General features: G+C 43.8%; 1 protein-coding gene across 1 annotated transcript in view; it reads left to right on the top strand.

The window, feature by feature from the left end:
* CCDC88A (coiled-coil and HOOK domain protein 88A) overlaps positions 1 to 25,336 on the top strand; it is an 888,939-nt gene that overhangs the window by 602,661 nt on the left and 260,942 nt on the right. The window contains exons 16-18 of the mRNA XM_085612608.1: positions 765 to 892; positions 9,072 to 9,210; positions 23,624 to 23,800. Coding sequence (XP_085468734.1) covers positions 765 to 892; positions 9,072 to 9,210; positions 23,624 to 23,800 — 444 coding nt within the window. The remainder of the gene's footprint in view (positions 1 to 764; positions 893 to 9,071; positions 9,211 to 23,623; positions 23,801 to 25,336) is intronic.

Here is a 25,336-nt window from a genome sequence, read left to right as displayed (position 1 = left end):
CCCTATTGCCTTCATCTGTAAAGTGCACTCCATCATTTCTATAAATCCCATGCATGTGATGGTCTCTGAGGAATGCAGAAACAGTTTTATTAACATGTTTCCTTGCTTTGTCAATCTGGGGACAGAGTTGATTTGGCCACTTCCATTTCTGTCTTTGGCATATATTAGAGTGCACCATGACAGTGTGAGGGAAAAGAAACATCAGTTCTTCGTAGGTTTCTTTCATTAGGATTTCCAGCCCTACCCTAGTCAATGAGCCTAGGTTATTGCCACCACAGTGCGCAATCATGTGGTGAGGAGCTTGGGAATCCACAATGGATTGATTCAAAGCCAGCTATTGATGAAACTTTAACTCTCTCTGGCCAAACCAAGTCATCTGTACATTTGGCAAACCCAAGTCGCTGTCAATACCTCTCTTTTTTACAGCATCTTTAGCCCAATAGATATAGCTGTGGCCCACAATCAATACTCTAAGCATTTTGAAATGAAGAAACAATAGTAATAAGGAGAAGGCTGGAGTTGAATGAGGTCGCTTTCCAAAGGAAAAGCAGTTAAAATGGAGGTGCTTTTTTAGAAATATACACATAAATGAGTATCATTGAAATCTAATCTGTAAAACCATTGTTGTTTTCTTTCTCCCTCTGCCACACCATAGTTACCATTTCTGTTTCTCCCTCATTGTCTCTTTCTCTCTCTTCCCCCTCTCTGTGTGTGTGTGTGTAATAAATTGCAAACATTGATTAATTTCTATTTTCTTTCAATAGGATTTAGTTAATGAAAAACTTAAAGCACAACAAATGAATAATGAGTTAGAAAAGCTCACACATGAATTGGAAAAAATAGGGTTAAATAAGGAACGTCTATTACATGATGAACAAAGCACTGATGACAGGTAAGAGATGCTGCTATCTTGGGGGATCATGGTCTTGTAAGACCTAAACCTATAAGCTTTTAATGTAAAGTAAGACATACATTATTGTCTGAGCTGCTTAAAATTAGAGCCATCTATAGATGGGTAATAATAGTTATTGAGTGAAAGGTAATTGTAAATCCTCTTCGAAAACCCTACTGCAGGTCTTATTAACAAAGATATTTGTGGTGTAAACAGAAAATGAATGCCATCTTATTTTTGCCTGTCCAGTATTTTACATAGGGATTACAGGCAGGTGTAAATACAGTTCCTACTGCAGATTTCTCTAACACAAACTCATGTGGTAAGTCCCACAGACATGGGTCCCGTGCTCATTACATCACTGGATTCAAGCTAGCCTGGCTGATGAAGATTGATGCCCTGAAACCGGTCCCAGGATGCTTGTTTCTGGTCCAGGGAGGACCTGGCTCCGCAGTTCGGGCTGGACTGTTCCCACAAGGAACAGGGTCAAGACTGATTTGCATATGGCTGGGTCCAAACTGGGGTGGTGTGGTGAGCAAAAAAATGATGGATTTAACCCAGATCCTTGTGACTGGAGGTGAATGTTTGCATTTTCAGCATTCCCTCCATCAATTGTTTCTTTTGCATATGTCGCCCTAAGTGGGAAGGGTATGCCCAGACGTGAGTTTCGTGCTCACTACACCACTGGATTCAAGCTAGCCTGGCTGATGAAGGGTGATGCCCTGAAATCGGTCCCTGGATGCTTGTTTCCGGTCCAGGGAGGACCTGGCTTGGCAGTTCGGGCTGAACTGTTCCCACAAGGAACAGGGTCAAGACTGATTTGCATATGGCGGGGTCCAAACTGGGGTGGTGTGGTGAGCAAAAGAATGATGGATTTAACCCAGATCCTTGTGACTGGGGGTGAATGTTTGCATTTTCAGCATCCGTCCATCAATTGTTTCTTTTGCATATGTCAATCTTGAAGATCATGGCAGTCAGCATCTATATCACCTTCAATGTCTAAGCATCTAAAATGATTAGCACAGTGTCTTACATCTGTCACAGAATCTAAGCATTCACAGCTTGGTTCTCCATCAAGGCAGAAGCCTGCTGCTGCAATTGATCTTCCATCTTTAGTGCCAACTTAAAGTCAAACTCCACCTGCAGATGATCTGATGAAACCTGTTCCTCACTCTCACCTGTCTCTGACAGCTCCTCGGTTCTGCTTAAGGCCCTTTCAAGTCATAGGAAGTTTTCTTCAATCAGTCCACTGCTTGAAGGAAAAAACCTGAGGTCAGTGCTCCCCAAGCAAACATTGCCTAAGCACAACTTAGTAAGGAATACAGACGTATTGATACTCCCCCATATTCAATCACTGTTGTAGTAACTAGCCAGAATCGTGCTACAGTACCTTTACCTATTTTTCAACCAGATAAGGAAGTCAAGAATCCGTACTGTCGGCTGTAAAGTCTGCAGTTCAATTGTGACCTCTGTGAAAGTGGCTAGCTCCATAGCTCTTTTGGGAAGCTATAACCTTTTTGTCTGGGAAGAACATTTGCTGCAAGCAAAGTAGCCTTATTTGGAGAGAAGGCCTGCAAGAGAAAGAGGAAGACAGCATCCTTTCTCTTTTTTTATTTTTTTATTTTATTACCATTTTCCACATAGTACCATCTCCCCTACAAACTTTCTGGATATATTTATACATATTAGTAACATCCCGCTAATAACCTATACCTGACAAAAGGTACATAAAGTGTCAAGTGCAAAGGTGTTTTTCAGACAAAAATTCTGCAGGAAGTGCATAATGAGCTTTGAAGTTTCCACACATAATTTCCACATATTTCAATATCAAATGACCAAAAATTAAGAAAGAGTTCATTATCAAAAAATTACAGTACAGGTAACTTATTCAACATATATTGTCCCAGGATTCCTCATTGCCCTTTAAGTTTCATTCCCCCTACGTTGCAAAGTGGTGTGACATACGCAGTAGGTCAACCGGTCCCAAATAACCAATCCCTTTTTTCTGGCACAAATTCCTGTCTTAGCATATATTGCATTTTCCATGTTATGAATAGCAAGTAATCGGGCCAACCACTGCTGACAGGAAGGAGGATTGAAATCCAACCAGCCTGAGTATGGTAATACCAACAAAGATCAGAGCCCCTTCTTCCTTCCAATTTTATCCTGCACTCCCAATAAAATCATAGAGGAGGTTAGAGATACCTTCCGGGACAAGATTTCCTTAAAAAAGCCTGACATATCTTCCAACAAAGGTCTAAGTCTGGCACATGTGGCAAACATATGCACTAAATCAGCCCCATATTCCGAGCAGCGAGGGCACCTAGTGCCTTTACCATCCACCCATTTAGTGATTTTACTCGGGGTGTAATATAAGAAAAAACAAGTTTTATAAAACTGGGCTTCGAGATTCGCAGAAAGTAAATCAGTTTGTTCCTATAGGAAGGCTTTCTGGAAAGTTTTATCAGTGATTCCCAATGTCAACTGCCATTTCCTGGAGATCTTACTCAGGTCATCTGACATCAGGCTGTTAAGAATATTATAGATAATCCCTATTTGTGGCAAATTACCATAAGCCAATTTCTGCATAAGTTCACATTTAAGAAATACAGAGGGCCCTTACGCCGTAAAACTTTCTTAATTGATAAATATTTAAAGAACTCCTTATAGCTAAGGCCGAAATTCAGTCTTAAATCCCCAAAAGCTATAACCCTATCAGGGAAAAAAACACTCCCAGTTTATTTCTCCCAGCCTTAACTAGGTTGCCAAGTAATGGTCCCCGAATATCTTTGGCAAGATCTCATTATTTCTAGGTGGAGTATAGTAGTTAAATATGCCAATACCAAGAAGTTTACGAACTGCAGTAAAGGCCTTATAGGTTCCCATAAGTGTCTTGAACATCACTCCCTTAAAATAACCTAATTCTAGTTGCCGCGGCAAGCAGCCCCAAACAAGTTCGAACAACGAAGGAAATTCTGAAATTTGATCATGGAAACGGTCTTGTAACAGTATGGGGCAGTGTTGCAGAATAGTTGCCCAGTAATACAACTTTAAATTAGGGAGCGCCAATCCACCTCTATCCTTTGGGAATGATAAAAACTTTATAGAACTTCTAGCCTGAGAATAAGCCCACAGAAATCGTGCAAATAAATGATCAAATTTCGTTAGTATTTGATTAGAAAATTCTAAAGGAATGGCTCTAAAAAGGTTTTAAAAAATCAGAAAAACTATCATTTTTAAAACATTACATCTACCAACTAGAGAGAGATGCAAATTATTCAGCCTGTGCAATGACCTCTTCGTCTTGGTGGCTAAAGGGACGAAATTTTCTTCCACGATCAAGTCAATATCAGACAGAATGTTCACCCCAATACTTCTAGCCGTATTTATAACCCTAGAGTCAGTCCAATCAATTTTCTTATTCAAAATAATCTGTGTTTTTTCCTTATTTAAAGCATAAACCGAGACCTCTCAAAAGCCTTGAGCCTCTAATTCAATCGCCTCAACTGACCTTGCCGGATCAGGAGTTACAACGCTATATCATCGGCATAAGCCATAATTTTAATATCGTATCCATGCCTATGTATTGGGTGAATACACAGGTTTATTTTTAGCTTCTTGATAAACAGGTCGATATACATTGTGAACAGAAGCAGAAACATCCCCAGCTGAAGGAAAGCAGTGGCTTCCCTCCGTTTAGCATATAAAACTAACTTTTGAGAAGCGAAAAAATAACAAGAGATAAATATTGCTAGATTTCAAGTTCCATTCTCCAGAGCTGAAAAGTAGATTCAAAAGAAGACTGTGAAGCTTGGTTTCCTCTCTCCAAAAAAGAAAGGACAATTAAATCAGCTATTTGGTGGTTTTTAAAAAGGGATCAAATCAAGAGATGGGATCCAACAGTGAAACATTAATATGAAAAGAAAAATTCACAATAATTGCTCGAAAGCAAATTAACCCCATGCTCCATCAATGGAATTTGATGTGGGTCATCAGTCTTCAAAATTCATGCTTCCATATTCCAGTTTCTCAGAAACATTAGGACGTTTTGCTATTTACATTAGAACAGGGGTCTTCAAAGTGTGGGGCGCGACCCCCAGGGGGGCCGTGGAGTGATGGAAAGGGGATCGCGCATTCCCGGTCACACTTCTGCCCAGGCCCATCGGACTACAAGGGATTCAGCCCCCCTCCTCCCCCGTCGTGTGTCTCAGCTCGAGCTGTTGTGGGCTCCGCTGTCTTATCTCTAGCACAGCCCGGCATGCCTGAGATTTTTAACAGGTCCTTAAAGACCATTTGCATATTTACATACCTTTTGTAAACTGGTTACTGAGGCTTAGTTTTTTTTCTAGTTCCAGTACCCCCTGGGCCCCAACTCTGCCTTTTCCTTACATCTGTATTTTACATTTACTGCTGTAGTGTGAGAATGCATTTCATGAAAAAAAATATAAAGTAGGGTTGCCAGAAGAAAAATACCAGCCATTTGATGTTTAAAGAGCCTGCAAAGGCCTCCTCTTGACACTAAATAGGATTGTAAATAAAATCATATGTATTCATTCGTAATGTGACTTTTCTATCTTTGTTCCCTTTAATTAACAGTCCTGGATCAGTGAGGCAGCCCTAGAACACAATTAAAAGCGCTTTCTATTTATATTTGCTGTTCTAAGTACGCACAGATGAGTGCTGAAATATACAGCTTTAGGTGACTGCTTATTTGTGTACCGTCTGGGACATCAAAGTAATGAGCAGGCAACCTAACCATAGGACTGGGAGTGTGTTGCAGGATCAGTACTTTATTTATTTCCTCCACCCTCGATCCCTGATTAATGTAATAATAGCAATAGTTTAACTTATATCTTAAACCCTGCGCTGCCGTCAATAATATGCTGAGTTACTTCAAGTGTCTGGGAATGCACCCTGCATTCAGAGAACGCACTTCTCATTCTCGCACTTCACTTTCACGCTCACCCTGCACTCACAGCAATCACAATGCACTCACACTGATCACCATGCACTCACATCATTCACCCTCTCACCCTGCACTCACAGTGATCACTCTGCAATCACAATGCACTTGCGTTGTTCACCCTGTACCTCAGCCTGCAGTCACACTACTCATCTGCACTCATCCTGCACTCATGTGACACCTCATTCACCTGCCCCCTCACTGCTCAATTTGCGACTCGCTCAAACAAGCCCATCATTAACCATGCATTCATTCGTCCCACTCTGCACTTACACCCGCACCCAAATTCAAATGGTCACCTCACTCACCCTGCAGTCACTCCTCTTTCCCTACTCTCACACTGTTGCATCACTCACCGTGCACTCACATGGGCCCTCTTCTCATCCACAGAGTGCAGAGGGTTAATGTGCCTGCTACAAAGAACATGTACTATGCAGATCGCAGAACTGAGTGTGAGTAAACAATGAGTAAACAATGAGTAGCACTATAAAAAAAAATGTTTGTCAGAAAGGTGCTACAGAGAGATGAGGTGCTTTGTTGGTGAGTGGTAGTGAGGGAATTTATGGAGAAGGATGAAACGGGGGACGGGGCACCAAATAAGACTGTTGCGCCATGTGTGACCAGTGCTATGGCCAGCCCTGCCTGGGAGTGTAGGCCCCCCGCGAAGTTTGGGTCCAGTGGCACCCATGCTTCTGCCTATTACTATTATTATTTACATTTGTAGTGTGCTACTGTTACCAAAAGGTGTCCTAGGGCTAATAGCCATCTGCTACCTGAAGGCAAATGAGAAACATACAGAAGGGGAAGGAGAACCAGCCAAATGGGGTGACCTACAGAGCTTAGAGCCAGGTTTTTATATCTTCCTAAAGTATAATAGATTCTTGGTGGAGCGAAGCAAAGGAGGGTGCACGTTCCATAACTGTGTGGCCTGCACCAAAACAGCAAGACAGACAATTCGTGCCTTCCTGAATTAGGAAACAATAAGCAGAGTGGCACAGGCCAAGAGGAGCATACGGGTCCAACCCGTGTGCTCGGTGAGGAGAGATGAGAGTATGAGAAAGAACAGCAAGGGAGTGAGGGAATTTGATTGAAGAGGTCAGGGATGAGGAGAAATGTGAAGTGCCGAAGGGAAGTGCGGACACGCAAGAAGTGAGTGTGAGGGAAAGTTGAGTGCACAGAGGAGGGCTAATGTTAAACTGTGAGAGAAGATAGCTGAGAGATAATCTGTGACCTAAAAAGTAATTTGATGCGACTTGGGTGAGGGACAGCAGCTCTAGGGGAAGAGAGGGAGTACTGGGGTGGGTGCTGAGCAGTGATTAATTTGTAATAAAACATGTGCCAGGACCCTCACCAGTAGGCCACCACAACTTTAACCACCCACCCATTGCCTTGCCTGTGCGGCCAGTGACAATACCTATGCAACTACCAACCATAACACTGTACAAGTGTGACTATTTCAAGCCCCCAAAGCTATAAGAATGGCATTGTTGTCAGGAGTTTATCGTTTTTAATGTATATTGAATTAATAAACAGCTGTTCTGCTCATCCCTAAATTACACAGACAGAGCCACCATGTGGCAGACGGTCATAGTGCCAGTGTGCACAATTAGGTGCCAGTGCAGAGCACCGGAAACCACCTGCTCAAATTAAGCACTGGTGCTGAGGTAACAGGGGAGAGGGACATTGGTTCAAGAAGGTGTGAAAAAACAAAGGAGAGATGTGAAAGATTAATGGGGGGACTGGAGAGGTGTAAGATACAAATAGACAACAATTTGAATGGAGAGACTTGAGGTGAATGAGAAGTGTAGATGGGCACGGGAGGTGACGGGGCCAGAGAGGCCATGAGATAAATGCGAAAAACTGTTAGAGATGAGGGCAGTGAAAAGACAGAATGGCAAGAGGTGACTAAGGGTGAAGTGAGAAGTTGAATGGGGAGTGTTCAGAAGTTGTAAAAAGGGGTGAAAGAAAATGGCCTGCAAAGTGAGAGAGGGATCTGGGATTGGGAGAGGAGAGAGGGATGGAAGGGAAGGGTGAGAGGAAAGCGGCATGGGTAAATTGCTTAACTCTGCACAAGACCGCCAGGGTTTTAAGGGAACCCTGTTGCTCCCGGCCAGGGCCAGGTGAGCTTCTAATGTGGCAGCACGTATTCCTGCGGAGTGGAAGACCCATCACAAAGGTTGACTAGACATCTTTCTGATGTTAATTGCTGTATTTTGGTTATAAACTGGTACTGATGGGGTGAAATATTTTCTCAGTGTTACTGTGTGCAAAAAATGTCAAAATATTGAAGCAATTCTATCCTAAAATAACGCGGCATCACATAACTTTATTTAAATTTTCTTCCCACACAATTTAGTCAAGCCTGTCGTGTAAATTGGTCCTCACCTGCCTCGTAATTCCAGAAACCCTGCCTACAGGTTTAGAAATGTTTGTCAGGAGGGGGTCCTTACAACTGAAAATGTTGACAGGGGGGTCTCGGCACCCAAAAGTTTGAAGACCTCTGCATTAGATAAACACTGCTAAATTGAGCCTAAATGCAGCTCCAAGAGCTTTTTCCAAATGCATGTTTTCATTAGGAGCCCATTTGGCAAAAGTGGCAATATGCATTTACCCTTTCTTCTATGACTGGCTGAAAAAAGCATTTTCCTATCAAAACCCTACCATTATCTTCAGGGGGGGCTTAAATGTGCTACAGGTCGAAACTGGAGGTTATTGAAGTTCTGGATTTGTTCTCCTATTGAAGCCTTTTTTTACTCTTGAAAGCAGCCAGACCTACCACTTCTGAGTTAAATCCACAGCCCATCTAATTCTGATGGGACTGATAACAAAAGTTAATGCTCCATTTAGAATGATCTCATAATAGGGCTTATACATTTGCTGTGCTTGTAGAAATTCACAGTGTGGTAACTGTACTGATTTTGTTGTTGTGCTTGTCATATTTTACCACAGTTTAAAGAGATTTACAATTCAGTTAAATAAGATTATTATAATTTTGCCTGCATCCTTGATTTTAATGTTATTGTGTTATGGAAAAATCAGGAGTGTAATTTAGATTTTATTAGAGGTGCGGGTAGCCGTTTCAAGTTGTGCCTTTGTGGTTACAAAACGTTTTGTACAGCAAGACACTTATTGTTGAGTAAAAACGTTTTCCTGCAGAAATGCTAATAACTACGTAATGATGCTAGTGTATTTCTTTTAAACTTGATGCTTTAATAGATATAAGGTCTTGGAGTCCAAATTAGAGTTCACAATGAAGAAATCGCTGGAAATAAAAGAAGAGAAAATTGCAGCTCTGGAAGCTCGATTAGAAGAATCTACAAATTTCAACCAGCAGCTGCGACAAGAGCTAAAGACAGTAAGTAAGCAGAGTCATTGACCGTACTTGTAACTTCATATTGATATTGCGATTGAACAACCACAAAAAGTGGGGTAGGGGGGTTGCTGAGCACATGGAAGGAGGGAGAGATTTCCAGTGGTTGGGTGCTAACAAGAGAAATGAATGCCCGTAAGGGGGTTTGGGTATTGTAGAATGAGGAGCAGCATGGACAAAACTGGAAGGCAGAGCAACAGGTAGGTATAGTAAAAGGAAAGTAGCAGATCATATAAATGGGAGAGGAAACATGTAAAGGTAATACCAGAGAATGAAAATACCACATGAGAGCGAAAATGAAGCCAATGGAGTGCAGTTCAACGAGTTGATAAAGGTTGTTGGGTGGCGGAAAGGAATGTAAATGGCAGAATTATGACTTGAACAGCAGTAGTTGAGATGGGATAGTATTAGGCTAGGGCTGATATGTTTACTGGCTTTGAGAGTGAGAAATAAGGGAATTTTGTAGCTATTTTACAGCTGGTATCAGCAGGAAGAAACAGTAGAAGAGGTTTGATTAATAGTAGTAGTTCCAAAAGGGACGATGAGAGACAAGGCTCCCTTGTCCAATCGGATCCTCCCTTTTTTAAATTCCTGCACATACAAATAATTTGCAAATCCCACATGGCAACTGTATAAAAAAGTCTTATCCCTTTAAATCCTGCTCTACTACTTTTTTCAAGGCTTCTATCTCAAAAACTTCAGAACAGATTTACTCCTAACCAATAAAAGCACTTGCTGAGTAAGGTTCTACTTTCATGTCAAATTTAGTGTAAATTTGTTCAGCGATTCAGACGGTCGTCCTGCGTGTAAATTCATTTCGAAGTTAAAATGGGAACCCGCTATTTTTCATCCACCCTAATTTCATTTTGACTGCATCAATCGTTACGTAACTTGGCATGCAGAACCCTATCTGACGAGTCCAATGATTGCCAAATTTTGTAAACATCCATCCACAATGTAAAACGCTAAGTCAGTCTTTTAAAAAATATATATATATGTGTGTGTGTGTGTATATATATATATATCAAAATGTACTTGAGATAAACCTAGGCTTTTAACAACGTCATACTGTGTACATATGGCATAAAAGCCAACCAATCAGCCACAGTAGTGTCTGTGACATGATCAATAAACAGAATACATTAGATCTGTGGTTCCGTGAATTCTGAACCCATTTAATGAAGTTTGTCGTATCGTGATGATTTTGGTATCAGCGAACCGCGACTGACAAGTGCGGTACGCGTAAGCATTTTCGTCATGCTACACCGATGGATTCACTGTGTATTTAACGATCTAGTCTGCACCCGTGGGTTCCATTTTGTTCATAACCGCCATTTTGTGGTTGCCCTCACATAGGCTAACGACTACAGGATGACTGTGGCCAAGCGAGCCTCTCGGGACGCATACACCTTAGTTTGAGCTCGTGTTGACTTCAGTTTGACCTGAGTCAACTGACCCTGTTGCCCGAGGCTAAACTTGTTGAGCCAGTACCTTGTTAAGCAGCTGGTCAGATAGAGATCAAAGAGCAGGACATTATTGATTCTATGGCACATGCACACACCCCTCTATCTTTCTCCTCATCTGTTTCTGCTCCTTACTTTTATGGCTTTATGGCCTAATTATTGATTTGGGTTGAGGTCTTTTATGATGGGCCCGTCCGGCCTGTTCGAGCAAGAATGCTGGATTTATGCCTTGTCATTGGCGGTGGGTTGGATAACTGAAAGTGGGTTTGTCGTTATGTGATGCCTCTGTAAATATCATCCTCTGATTGGTCAAGTTTGTGAGTAATTGATGCTAGCCAGGAATGTGGTTTTTGGCATAAAAGATGACGCTCCGCTCTATTATGTTGAGCAGTCTCCTGAGAACATACACTGTGTTGTACTTCTAGGATCTCTGTTACTGGCTGCAGCTAATAAATATGATCTTTGATGTCACCAGAAGAATCCAGTGTCTCTGTACTCTAAGACAGGTGAACCCGAAAACTGAGGGCGTTTCCCCTGCGCCGCTGGGATTAAAATCCTAGTTCTTCAGTTGGCGCCCAACGTGGGGCGACTTCAGCGGTACCGGTCCAAGCCTGAAGATCGTGAGGAGCTTCGTGTGGAAATTCTGGAGGGAGGCCTACCACTTCATCGACCACTGTATGTCGTTGTGGTCCGAAAGTCTTTGCTGCGAAGTTCCCCGCATTCCGACGGCTACGAGGGACTGCTGCCCTGACTGTTGCCCTGTCTTGGAGCCCTTTGATGATTTGTAAAGCGAGACGATAGACGGGTCTTCTGGCGACGTCATCGATATTTCAGTTAAGTATGAGTGGAGCGTCTCCCAGTTTGTTTTGGTATCCTTCGGGATCGTTTTGATTTGGTATCCTTCGGGATCGCTTTGATTTGGTATCCTTCGGGATCGCTTTGATTTGGTACCTGCAGGCCCCAAAGCCGAGGGACTCGTGTATTCACGAGGCTATCATTTCTGATATTCCCTTGAAGTTTGAAGCTAGACTAGTGAGCGAAGATGCCTGGTCTTAGCAGACTTGGAAAGATATTTTGTTATGCTTGTAAAAAGGATTCCCGATTGGAGGACTCGTGTCCGGTGCCTCCGATCGGAACGCCGAACTATGAGCTCTATTTGAAACACGGCGTGGGCCCCATCACGTATAATGAGGTATGGATTAGGTATACTAGAATAGATGGTGTCCTAAAGTGGCCCCAATATGGTAGCTACGACCCGGAAATTTTAGATAATTTAGAAGTCAGACTCTTCAAAAAGAAAGCCCGGCCGGCAATGTTCGACTCCTTCCGCATTTGGCGAAAGGAATCTAAACAAAAGGAAATTAAGTTAGCGAAACGAAATAAACGTGCACAAGGTATGTCGATGGTGCAGGCTGAGATACAGTTTAGGGATAATGAGGAAGAGCAGGAAAGCGAACAGAGGCTTAGGCAACGTAAATTAGCGGTAGACAAATGTTATCCAGTTTTGCCACCTCAACAGCAAGAAGAAAAGGAAGATCTTGTGAAAGTTCCTTTAATGTCGCATCTATTAAGTTCGCCACCCCCTTATGCTCAGAGTGCTACCGCACCTCCGCAACTTGTAGTTGCGCAACCTCCGGTTGTTTTACCGCCAGTGGTTCCTCAACAGCCAGCTCTCCCTTTGCTGGCTACTACTATTGCTTCGGCGCAGCCTTCTCAAGGGCCGCCGTCTTTGCTACCTCCTTCGTCTACTACCTCTATACCTGTGTTGTCTGTCCCTTCTGTCACTCTTCCGACTTCGGTTCCTTCTCATTCCTCTTTGTCCTCTGTTCTTTTGTCACCTTCTCCTTCTGCCCGACGAAGAATGACTGATGCGGTTGCTAGTTTTTTCTCTCCTCTAATGGGTTCATTAGGTATGTCTCCTGTTGTAGAGCGTAAGCAATTGCGTAGTCAATTGCCTGGTCCTGATGAACGGACAGTGCTGGATCACTTGGCACGTAAATGGGTTAACTATCCTTCACACTATGATCTGGAGAGTGTTACGAATGTTTTCCATCAATGGGAAGCACCGACCCAAAGATATGTATTTGATGTGATGTGTTCTTTCCTCCGTGAACAGTGGGAAGATAGTGAGGTAGGGCGGGCTCCGCCTGAGTTGTTCTGTGTGCAGTCCGAGTTCGCGAAAGGAACTATAGTGGGTCTCGATGTAGAAAGAGCAGTCGCGACATTGTTGTCATTTAGGAGCGATTTTCCTTCTAAGTCATTATTTGAGCCTGATTCTTCAGTTAGGAGAAAGGCACGTCAATATCCGATGCGTGAGGTTCCTCCCATTTGGAGACCTGGTGATGCGAATGCTAATCCACCTGTTCTGGCACATTTCCAGCGCGTTTGGGTACATGTTCCATGGAAGCGTGCCGAAGTACTAGCTCTAAAGCAGACTCTGCCTGATCCACGTAAAAATCCTGCGGGGTTTTATAAGGAGCTATCTCAAACTGCGAGTTCCTGTATTATGAATTTGGCTGATATAGATATGTTATTTGGGAATGTTGTTCCACAGCCTATATGGAGTAAGATCCGTCATACGGATCATGTGCAGGAATTAGGTGATACATGGAATAATCTTAGAACTACAGATGAAAGACAAATAGGTGGTGCTAAACCCGAAAATCTGATTGCTGATCTCCCTGGTAGAATTATTGATTATATGAAGACTTTGATGCCTGCTACACGTGTGAATTGGGACAAATTGTCTGCGTGCAAGCAGAAGAAAGACAAAACTGTGTCCGACTTTTTCACTAGATTTGAAGAGACATTTGTAGACCACAGTGGTCAAGACATGGCTACAGAAGGTGGTCAAAGGTTGTTCGTTGACAAGTTTGTGCATAATTTGCTTCCCGAGTTGTGCAATAGGTTGAAGGATTCTGAAAGTGCTTGGGCTGTTTCTTCATCAGCACAGATATTGGCTACTGCCCAGTACTATGAGAATAGAAATAAAGATGAGATAGAGAAAGCGGACAAAAAGACTAAGGAATTGAAGACTAAGGTTCTTCTGCAGCAAGCATACCCGCCCCGCAATACCCAGCGTGATTATCAGCAACCACAACACTATCAGAGAAGCTCGCAAATGGTCGAGTCTTCTCAACCGCGTTTCCCTGTAGGCCCCAATCAGTGTGCGTATTGCAAAGAAGAAGGTCACTTCAAGAATAATTGCCCGAGATTAATACAGCGCACGAATGGTGTTTCTGTTATGAGAGGTCGAGGTGTTCAACAAGCTCCGCGAGGTCGAGGACGTGGTGTGCCTCAGATTGCACGTTCCTTGCCTCCGCAGAATTCGATGAATTGTTTTGATCAACAGAATGGTGCGTCTGGTAGGACGGCTCAGTATTATGCGGACGATTATTACGTTGAAGGAGAGAGTATGGAAGGTAATGATTGCTAGGACAGCCACAGACAAAGAAAGGGAGTTGTTTCAGTTCCAGTGGATCAGAGTGGACCTTATGTTGAAGTGATTGCATCAGGGGTGTCTGAACCTTTTCTGTTGGATACTGGTTATGCGAAAACTTCTATCATGCACACCAAACTCCCTGGCGCACCTTTGTCTGGCTTAACGAATGTTTCAGTAGGTTTTTCTGGCGCCCCGGTTAGCAATCCGATTTCTAGTCCTTTGTCTCTTTCTGTTGGACCTTGTGACTTCGAAGCACCCCTCATTCTGACGACAGGTTGTGGTGAGAACTTGTTGGGCTTGGACTTGTTGAAGAGATTGTATGCGACGCTTTATTGTTCTCCTTCAGGAGTACAGCTTACATTGGGAAAGAGAGTGATCTCTCCGATGTATTTGTCTAAAGGCCGACTTCCAGCTGAATTGTCTTCTCTTCCTGATTCTCTTTGGGCTACTGGTCCTAATGATGTGGGTCTTTTGGAGATTCCACCATATGTTGTAACATTGAAGGCGAATGCTAGATTACCACGCATTCCACAGTATCGTATCTCAAGTGATGGTGAAAAAGCACTTTTGGCGATCATCTCTGATCTGATTGAGAAAGGTGTGATTGAGGAAACAAGAGGTAATGTGTGCAATAGTCCGGTTTTGCCGGTTCTGAAACAAACTGATTTTTCTAAGCCTCCTGTATATAGGTTTGTGATCGATCTTCGCGAGGTGAATAAGATCGTTGTTCCACAATTCCCTGTTGTGCCTGATATCACCTCTCTACTGACTTTGATTCCGGCTACAGCCATGTGGTTTTCGGTGATTGATTTGAAGAATGCTTTCTTCAGCATCCCGATTGCCGCAGAGAGTAGAGCTATTTTTGGCTTCTCTTTAGGAGGCCGAAGCTTCAGGTTTAAACGCGCTCCTCAAGGCTATTGTGAGAGTCCATCGATCTATAGTCAAGCTTTAAAGACGCAACTTGATTCGTTGGTTTTACCCAATGGCGCTGCCCTTATTCAGTATTTTGACGATCTTTTAGTCGCCGCTGAAAATGAAGAGACTTGTAGAGAGGCTACTCTGTCGTTGTTACGTCACTTGTCTGAATTCCATCATAAAGTTTCTCTGTCGAAGTTGCAGTATTGCCGACAAGAAGTTACCTACTTAGGTCACCTCTTATCGAAGGAGGGAAGAAGATTGACCCCAGAGAGAATCCAAGCGATTGCAAAAATGAGTGTGCCTACGACACAGAGAGAAGTTCATAATACTTTGCCACAGGTTTCTGAAGATCCAGGGCACACCCTTGAACCTGGAGCGTGGGTGCTCGTGAAGCACTTCCAGCGAACCCGGAACGAGCAGCCCCGCTGGATAGGACCGTATCTGGTGTTATTGTCCACCCGTTCTGCGGTACGAGTGCACGGTAAAAAGAACTGGATTCACAGCGTACATTGTAAGAGGGTCCCTTTGCCTCTGCCGTACGACCGGTGGGTCCAAAGAGGACTTCCTGAGTCTGAGACTGAGACCGTACCTCGTTTTCTGCCTTTTAGCGATGCCCGTTTGATTGGAACAAACATTGAGCCAGAGAGCGACAAACTTCTCCAAGAAGTTGTACCTCCATCAAATCATTTGAACACTTTTGAACCTGATTTACTCTTCCGAGAACAGACATTGCCTGGTAAAGAGCGCTATAACTTGCGACCGAGAGTCGTGGGGCGAATAACAAACTGAGTCCCTTCTTTGCTATTCTTTTGGTTGGCTCCCCTCCGAGAAACTATTTTTTGATTTTTGTTTTTCGAACCACCATCCGGTTTCAGCTGTAGGGTCGCGGTGCCAAGTCCTTGGAGTGCAAGCCGAAGACGTTAGGTCGACGGTTCTGGTTGGTCTCAGGGCGTTCCCTGGACCGACAGGCGCATTCCTTAGCACAGAACACCCATCCGCCGCGAGCAGCACGATTAGAGGATGGAGTTTTTCGAGATGGAGAGACCTACTAAAAGAATGAGCTTCAAGAGCAAAATGTGTATAAAAATGAGTAGAAAACGTTTTTTAATATTATGTCTGTTTATACTGTTGAGTTTAATAATGTTTTTAATTGGATATGTGACATTCTCTATTCAAGCGACATTCATGCCCACTACACAACCTATGCCTCCTCCTACTGTTTCTTCGCATTCTTTTCACCCTCTGCCTGAACATGAGTCCATTAGGAGAATGGAATTCGCTAATAATTCCTTTGTTCAGCTTCTGCACCAACACCAGCTAGTAGTGAACACAACTAATTGTTGGGTGTGTGGCCTTATGCCCCATACTGCCGAGAAAGGTATTCCTTACCTGGTCCTGCCATTTAGCTACAATGGTTCTGTGTGGGCATACAGAACAATGTTCATTTATCCCCATGAAGTTAACCCCCTACGTTCTCTGAAAGATAGCCCGAAGAATAGTGCTCTGGTCAAGGGAATAGTCGACATGATTAGAGGAATGAGCTCTTATGAGGCTATCCCGAGAGATGAGACACTAGCGTATATTGGATGGAACGTCACTGGATATGGAGTTAGTCTGAGTGGGAACCAGCGAGCGAAGAGATCCTCCCCGATCTGGATAGTACCCCATCGGGGTCATTACTGTCTGCAAGGAAATGGCAAGAATCCTAGAGCTCAGCTAGGGAAGAGTGTTTGCACTGTTCTCAATTTAGTAGTCCTAAATTAGGACTACTAAATTGAGAAAAATCCTAATTTTAAGACTTTCGGTATTCACAGAAGGCATTTAGGAGTCCTAAAGTTAGGAGTCCTAACTATACTACTACTAAACTGAGAAAAATCCTAATTTTAAGACTTTCGGTATTCACAGAAGGCATTTAGGAGTCCTAAAGTTAGGACTCCTAACTTCTGTGAATACCGAAATGAGTAAGTGCCTTCTGTGAATACCAAAATGAGTAAGTGCCTTCTGTGAATACCAAAATGGTAGTAAGTTTAGGATTTTATCTTAAGTTAGTTCTGTGAATCGGGCCCTTTGTTTGTTGATTCTATCTTTTTCTCTTTTGGTATGTCTGTGCCGAAGAAGTCTGGTTTTAAGCCCTGTAAAGAATGCGGAGGTCACATGTCTATCACAGACCTGCATGAAGACTGTCTTTGGTGCTCCATTCACCATCCTCGGTGGTTGAACCACTCTTGCCCTTCAATGATGCTCTGACTGAGCTCATACTGGATGTTTGGCGCAACCCTCTTTCTGCTCCTGCGGTTTCGAGGTCAGTGTCCAGAAGATATAGACCTGCTCCTGGAGATCCAGTGTTCCTTTCATCCCACCCCTCTCCTGAGAGCTTGGTGGTTCAGGCTTCTTGTTCGAAGCAGTCCACAGGGGCTTTTCCGCAAGCTCCTGCCGACAGAGAATCCAAAAAGCTGGAGAAGTCTGCGAAAAAGGTCTTTTCTTCAGCCAGCATGGCACTGAAATCTACCAACGCCACCTGTCTCCTGGGTAGGTATATTCATGCCTTAATGGACTCTGCCAAACAGCTTCTTCCTAAGCTATCTGAGGAGGACAGGGGAAATCTCAGTGAGGTGTTGGCGGACTCTCAGGCTGCAGCTCGCCAGGTCATCCAGTCGGGTCTGGGCACGGCGGATTCTGTTGCCAGAGTGATGGGTTTGTCTATTGCAGCAAGAAGACATGCGTGGTTGAGGTCTTCTGGGTTCTCTCCCGATGTCCAAGCTCTTCTTGATCTACCTTTTGATGGATCTAGACTTTTTGGAGAGAAGGCAGATTCGGCTTTGCAAAGATTTAAGGACAGTAAGGCCACAGCAAAATCTTTGGGTCTGCAAACACAGGCGAGAGGTTATGGTTATAAAAGGTACAGAGGCTTCGGGAAGTCTTCCTTTTGGAGTTTCAAGCAGCCTCAACAGCAGAGACAGCAACAACAAAACCCCTTGTATAAGTCCTATGAGGTAAAGGCAGAGGTGGCCAACGTGGAGCCGGGCGTCATCCTTCCTCCTCCTCCTCCTCTACCTCCCCAGCCCCTCCTGGTAATGCAGGAAAGTAGCCATAGACCCGCCATCTTGGATCATGTAGGTCCTGTGGGAGGTCAGCTTACCCATTTTCGGCGAAATTGGAAATCAATCACTATGGACCTTTGGGTTCTAGATCTCGTAGAAAATGGGTACGCCCTTCCATTCAGGGAATTCCCTCCTCCTTACCCTCCTTGCCAAGGATTTTGCACGGAGGATCATTTACTTCTACTTCTGAAGGAGGTTATTGCCCTGTTACAAAAAGGTGCGATAGAGATGGTTACGGAGCAGAAAAGGGGTCAGGGATGCTACTCCCGGTATTTTCTGATTCCCAAAAAGGATGGCAGGTTACGTCCCATCCTGGATCTCAGAATTTTGAATCTTTATCTCAAGCCGGAGATATTCAAGATGCTCCCCCTAGCGCAAGTTCTTCAGGCGCTACTGCAAGAGGACTGGATGGTGTCCATCGACTTGCAGGATGCGTTTTTTCACATCCCAATCCTGAAGTCGCACAGGAAGTATCTCCGATTTACGGTTGGGTCTCAACACTACCAGTTTGCGGTTCTTCCGTTTGGTCTTACTACTGCACCTTGAGTCTTCACCAAGGTGATGGCAGTGGTGGCTGCCCATCTCAGGAGGTCGGAGATTCCCGTTTTCCCCTACCTAGACAACTGGCTTCTGAAGGCAGAGACGCCAGAGATGGTGCTTCATCATCTGCAGGTAACAGCTCCGCTGTTGTACAATTTAAGTTTTTCGATAAATGTACCCAAGTCTCACCTAGTGTTCTCTCAGCTGAACCTGTTCATTGGGACGGTACTGGATACCACTGTGTGTCAAGCTTTTCCTCCTCCACAAAGGATTCTCGACATTCAGGAAATTGGTTCCCTTGTTCGCCTGCTCGGTTTGTTCACCTCCTGCATTGTTTGGTCAACCATGCACGCTAGCACAAGAGGGCGCCACAGTGGTGCCTCTGCAGGCAGTGGTATCAGCACAACGGAGATCTCAGGGAGTCTGTCAGGATCTCCAGAGAAGCTTCAGCAGATCTGTCTTGGTGGAGTGTGGAGGGCAATCTGTCTCAAGGAAAGCCCTTTCATCTTCCTCCATCTGTGGCCACAGTGATAACGGATGCCTCTACCCTAGGGTGGGGTGCTCATCTGGGGGATCTGGAGATCAAGGGTCTTTGGTCTCAATAGAAAATATTGTCTCATATCAATCTTCTATAATTGCGGGTGATACGTTTAGCGCTCAAGGCCTTTCTCCCTTCCCTTCGCGGTCAGTCGGTTCAAGTCCTGACGGACAACACTGCCGCGATGTGGTATGTCAACAAGCAGGGAGGATTAGGGTCGTACCGTCTCTGCAGGAAAGCGTTGCGGCTTTGGTCCTGGGCTCAGGAGCATCGGATTTGCTTGATGGCAAATCATCTGGCCGGGGTGCTGAACGTACATGCGGACAGTCTCAGTCAGCAGTTCTCCGCCGACCACGAGTGGAGTCTTCATCCGGAGGTAGTTTGACATATCTTTCGGACGTGGGGAACTCCTCGGTGGACTTGTATGCCACTCTCAAGAACGCACACTGCCAGTCATTCTGTAGTCTCCAGTTTCCGATGCAGGGGGATGCGTTTCAGTTGAGTTGGAGTTCACAACTCCTTTACGCGTTTCCTCCCATACCCTTGATTCCTCGGGTTCTAAGGAAGATTTGCCAAGACCGGGCCCAAGTCATATTGATCGCCCCGGATTGGCCAAGAAGGGTGTGGTACACAGATCTTCTTCACCTCTCATCGCACCCTCCGCTCCGTCTCCCTCTCAGGATAGATCTCCTCTCGTAGTCGGAGGGGCAGGTTCTACACCCCTACCTCCAGAGCCTGCACCTTCATGCCCAGAGATTGAACGGGGCAACCTGAATTCTTTTTCTCTCCCGCCTGACGTGGTGGATGTTATATTATCGGCCAGGCGACACTCCACCAAGTCTATCTATTCCTACAGGTTACCAAATTTGTTAAATGGTGTGGAGAGAAGTATATTGATCCCTTGAAAGCTCATCTTTCTGATGTTCTTTGTTTTTCGCTTCATTTGGCCCAACAAGGTTTTGCTGTGGCCACTGTTAAAATATATTTGTCGGCTTTATCGACATTTCTTTGTTTGCCTGATCAGCCATCACTTTTTAAGTCTCCAATAGTTTTAAGGTTCATTAAGGGACTTACTAACATGTTCCCACCCACTCTTTTTCTTATTCCCCAGTGGGATTTGAATTTGGTGTTGACTTTTTTAATGGGTTCCACCTATGCATAGCTGTCCTTTGCGACTGCGTACTTTCAAAACGGTCTTTCTGGTGGCTATCACTTCGGCTAGGAGGGTGAGTGAGCTTCAGGCTTTGATTTCAAAGCCTCCGTTTTTGACCATACATGCTGAAAAGATGGTTCTCAGGACCAGGGCTGCTTTTCTGCCTAAGGTGGTAGCTCCCTTCCCTCTAGGACAGTCCATTACTCTTCCTCCTTTCTATCCTCCCCCTCACCCTTCCAAGGAGGAGGAAAGGCTACATCGTTTGGACCCTAAGAGGGCGATTAGTTTCTATCTTGATAGAACAAAGGACTTTGTGGGCTATGTTGGACGGATGAAGGGCAAGGCGGTGCACAAGCGCACTTTATCCTGGTGGATCATATTGTGCATCAAGATCTGTTACGCTCTGGCTGGTAAGGAGCCTCCTGAAGCCATTAGAGCTCATTCTCCAGGGCTAAATCGTCTACTTCTGCCTTGTCCAGAGGTGTTGTTCCTGTGCTGGACATCTGTAAAGCAGCAACTTGGGCCTCCCTCCACACTTAAGCAAAGCATTACTGCTTAGACTCCGAAGTGAGGAGGGACGGCCATTTTGCACGCTCTGTTTTGCAGGACTTTTTGCTATAGAAGGGTGGACACCCTCCTCCGGGAGTGGGACTGCTGTGGGATTCTATTCATAAGGTGAGGAATCCACAGGCAAATGTATCCATCAGAAGAACAAGTTTCTTACCTTCGGTAATGCTTTTTTTGGTGGATACAGCATCTGCCTGTGGAATCCTCACTGACCCACCCGTCTCCCTGTTGTCCACCCTTTTATACCTTAAAAGAGGTATTCGTTAATATGTTGTTTCATATTGTCATTGTTTTGCCATTCTGTAGGCTTAAAGGAAATGTTTGCTTTATTTTGCTTTCCTTTTTCACTTTACACTGTGTGTATTTTTGTGAATACTGTGTACTATGTATGCATTTCCTATATGGTCGGTCCGCCCGTTTCGCCTCGGTGGCATGGAAAAAATGGGTGGAACTGATGTCATCACGCCGACGTGGCCCTCTTATGGCTCCAGTGACGTCACAGGGAGCCGCGTGCGGAGCCATGGCATTGTGACGACCTTGTCGGCGGGGAGAGCTACCAGCCGCGGTCGGTAGTAGGAGTAACTGCAGGGCGGTGACGTGGGGAGGAGGAGGGGCGTAGTAAACTATGGATTACGGAGGTTTACAGGTACGTTAAAATATAAATTAATAAAACGAATTTCGTTGCGTGCACTGCATCCCGAAATGGGATGCAGTGCACGCAACTAAATTCGTTTTATTAATTTATATGTTAATTTACCTGTAAACCTCCGTAATCCATAGTTTACTACCCCCCACCCTGCCCCTCTCCCTCCCCACGTCACCGCCCAGCAGTTACTCCTACTACCGACCGCGGCTGAGAGCTACAAAACATTTCCCAAGAATGCTGGAGCAGGGTTATTCATAAGATGAGGAATCCACAGGCAGATACTGTAACCACCAGAAAAAGCGTTACCGAAGGTAAGTAGCTTGTTCTTCACCACCCTTATCCCTGAAAGTGCTGCCAATGACAGTATCAACACAACTACTAATCATCACATTCCTTTAAGTGTGACAATTTAGACTATTCCCGGTCCCAACGTTATAAGAATGGCTTTGGCGGTGGGTATTAGTAATTTTTAATATATATTGAATTAATAAACAACTTTTGTTGTGCTCATTTCTAAATTAGACAGACAGCGCCACCATGTGGTGGACTGCCATAAGTGCCTGTGTTTACAAGTGTCTGTGCCGGGCTCAAATTAAGCACTGTGAGTACAAGATGACAGATGCAGAAGGTTGTGACCAGCTGGGGGTTGGCCAGCTGCAGCACAGTTAGGCACAGGTTGTCTCAGATTACATTGTTGATTACATCACTGATAACACCACAGTCATCTACAGAATAGAGTCACTGAATATACACATGTGGGTCCATATCATGGAAGCCTTGGAGGCAAGTGTGATTGTGTATGTTGAAGGTTATATGATGCACCGTTTACAAATCACTTACGTTTGTGGTGCAATTACGATTCCATGTAAAGCAAGCTCAAGGCTGAGCACACCAGAGGAGGTTTGCAGTAGTATGCTTGACAGTAGATTGTGGCTTAATGCCGAAGCCTGTTGCAAAAAATCGGCGAAACAGGCCAAACCTTCTGTTGACAATACATTATCCACCGGCAAATACCTGGCCATGTTAAATAGTTGTAATACAGTGCTATAGACAAATTCTATGTAGCAAGGACGTTTATAAGATGTGGATGTTTATTTCCAGAACTTGGCTGAAGATTTTGTGGCATTGCAGATTGTTGAATATTAATGAATGTAGGGGTGTCCCAGGTAGAATTGGCTTATTTTGCATGGGTGTTGTAAGCATGGCTCTAATGTTGTGTGCCATTTTGCCTTTTCAGGATGGTGTGTAGTGGATTTTACTAAACCGCAGTATAAAAATTGCTTCCACAATTGTTTAACAGAGCTCTGCGCACATAGTATCACACAACTTGTGCTCTATCTAAGTGGTCATGACCCTTCCTCTCTGCAGTTGCACACTTTCATCACTTCTGTTCTTGAAATAAGAGTCAATCATGCTCATTTTCATTCAATAGCTTAAGGGTTGACTGGAATAATCTATTTACCATCAAAGCGATTTTATCCTTTACTTGTGTCGTAGCTTTCTGCCATTCTCAGCTTGTGAGTAGATTCTACAGCAGACAGAAAAAAGATGGCAGAGGTGAAGACAGCATTGGAACACTTATACCTAAGTATACAGGTTCTGTAGAACTTTCTGAACTTATGGTTCATCACTCATGAGGATCCCTCAAGAGTGTTATACGTACAGACTGCATTTGGGATAGTCCCATAATTATGCTACACATTTATCTGATAAATATGTACATTGAGCATGCCAATGAAGATACATTTGGTCTGTTGGAATGTGTTCAGACACTTGATGGAGAGCATGAAAGAAAATGTATCCTCCTTAGCTTGCCTTTTAAAAACATTGTGTATTTTTGTGATTTGTTTATTGGGTTGCAGTGGATTATTCCACTTTTCTACATTTGGATGGGATCTAATACGAAAAATAAACATTATTTTCAATTTGTAATGTCAAATGTTGTAATTCTGCAAGGAATGGCTTTAATCCATACCACACAATTACATATATATATATATATATACATATATAATTCATTGGTTTTTCAGGTTAAAAAAAACTATGAAGCCCTCAAACAGAGGCAAGAAGAAGAAAGGATGTCACAGAATTCTCCACCGAGAGCTGGTGAAGGAAATAATTCTGTGAATAAGTGGGAGAAAGAAAGTCAGGAAGCTACTCGAGAACTGCTGAAGATGAAGGATAGATTAATAGAAATAGAGCGCAATGTAAGTTATTCTACAGTCTTCTGATTTTAATTTTTAAGTTTTTAGTCATTTTCTGCATTCCGATAAAGGTGCCAGTTTTGAGCTTAGTGCCATTTACATGCATGTACATTACTGATATCATTTTCTAGAAATGAGAGGTCTGCTAGTAACCCCTAATGTATTCCTTTATTGCATTAGAGTAAATACCTGTAAAGGTTCCTGCGCTGTATCAGTTTCCCATCTAATTATTGTTGTGAGCTTGTCCAACTGGAAATAGTATTTAGTTCTTTGTATGCGGATTCGTTGTACAGTTTCCTCTCATGAAGCTGGTATCTCATGTATAACGCCAATTAAAAATCTGCAGGTGTCTTAAGTACATAATTGCTATTCTCCAGTATTGAATCTACAAATAGAGTTTGAATATTCCCCGTTGTCATGGTGGGAGTCCCATCGTAAAAATAACAAGCATTGCTATAGATAAGCATTGAGAACCTAAGAGACTTACGTGACATTGGTAACCAATTCACATTATTTTATAAGAACCCAATTTCAACCAACCAGAGCACAGGCCCTGAAGCACTCTTCCCCTGCAGGGCCACCATACCCCAGATTTCTAACCACACGTCGTGTGTGAGGAAGTGTCCCTGACCTCTGCTCAGTCTACAGTGCTTCAGTCAACTTTTGACCTTTTTCTCTCAGAATTGAGTTATTTGATCCTGCAAGCAACTCAGAGGTAGCACCTGTTGAGTTGTTTCCTGGCTAGAATTACGTCAGAGGGATCTAAAGAGGCTTTTCAGACCTTGTACATCTTGTGGGAAACCAAGATGATTTTCGGAGGACCCCGATAAGGAATATCTTTATTGTGCACACCCTCACTATAAACCAAAAAGAATGTAAGCTTTGCAGAACTTTTTTCCTAAAACTCTAAAAGACCGAGAAGCCACGCAATTGTTTCCTCGTCATCTGCACCATTCGCAATCCTGTCAGCAGCACAGAAGGAGACAGTTTTAATTACTGCAGAAGGTTTTCCAGTGACTTTACGCCTGGGTCAGACATCTCCAAGATGGAAGACTCTTGTGTTGAAGGACCATTTGGGCTAGCTAATTGTCCTATGCAACTTCACGTCAAATGGCAAGATACCAATGGTGCCGAAACTGTAACAGACGATTGGACCTACATTGAAGATTACTCCTTTTAGGATAGTCAGCAATATGCCTCATGCCGTTATGACTCTTTTGAGGAACATTATGCATATGATGAACCTTAGGAGGAACAACATGGCATGCAGGAGGATACAGTTTCTGTGGCGATTTCGTTGGTAACAGATTTGCGGCAAATGTTAAATGACTATTACAAGAGGTCCCCAAGGTTAATTCACTGGCACAATGTACTCCAGTGTGTTCTGATACCTCCAGTGTTGAATCACTTCCCCAAAGCCCTTTGGGCTTGCAAGCACAAAAAGAGAGAAGAGTATCCACAATGATTATTTTGAAAGTGATACGAATGACCTGCCGGAAGAAGGAGAGATTCTTCAGGATCCATCAAGTTCCAGTCAGG

This window comes from Triturus cristatus, chromosome 6 (assembly GCF_964204655.1).
Source record: "Triturus cristatus chromosome 6, aTriCri1.1, whole genome shotgun sequence".
NCBI lineage: Eukaryota > Metazoa > Chordata > Amphibia > Caudata > Salamandridae > Triturus > Triturus cristatus.
This window is presented reverse-complemented; position numbering and strand designations above follow the sequence as displayed.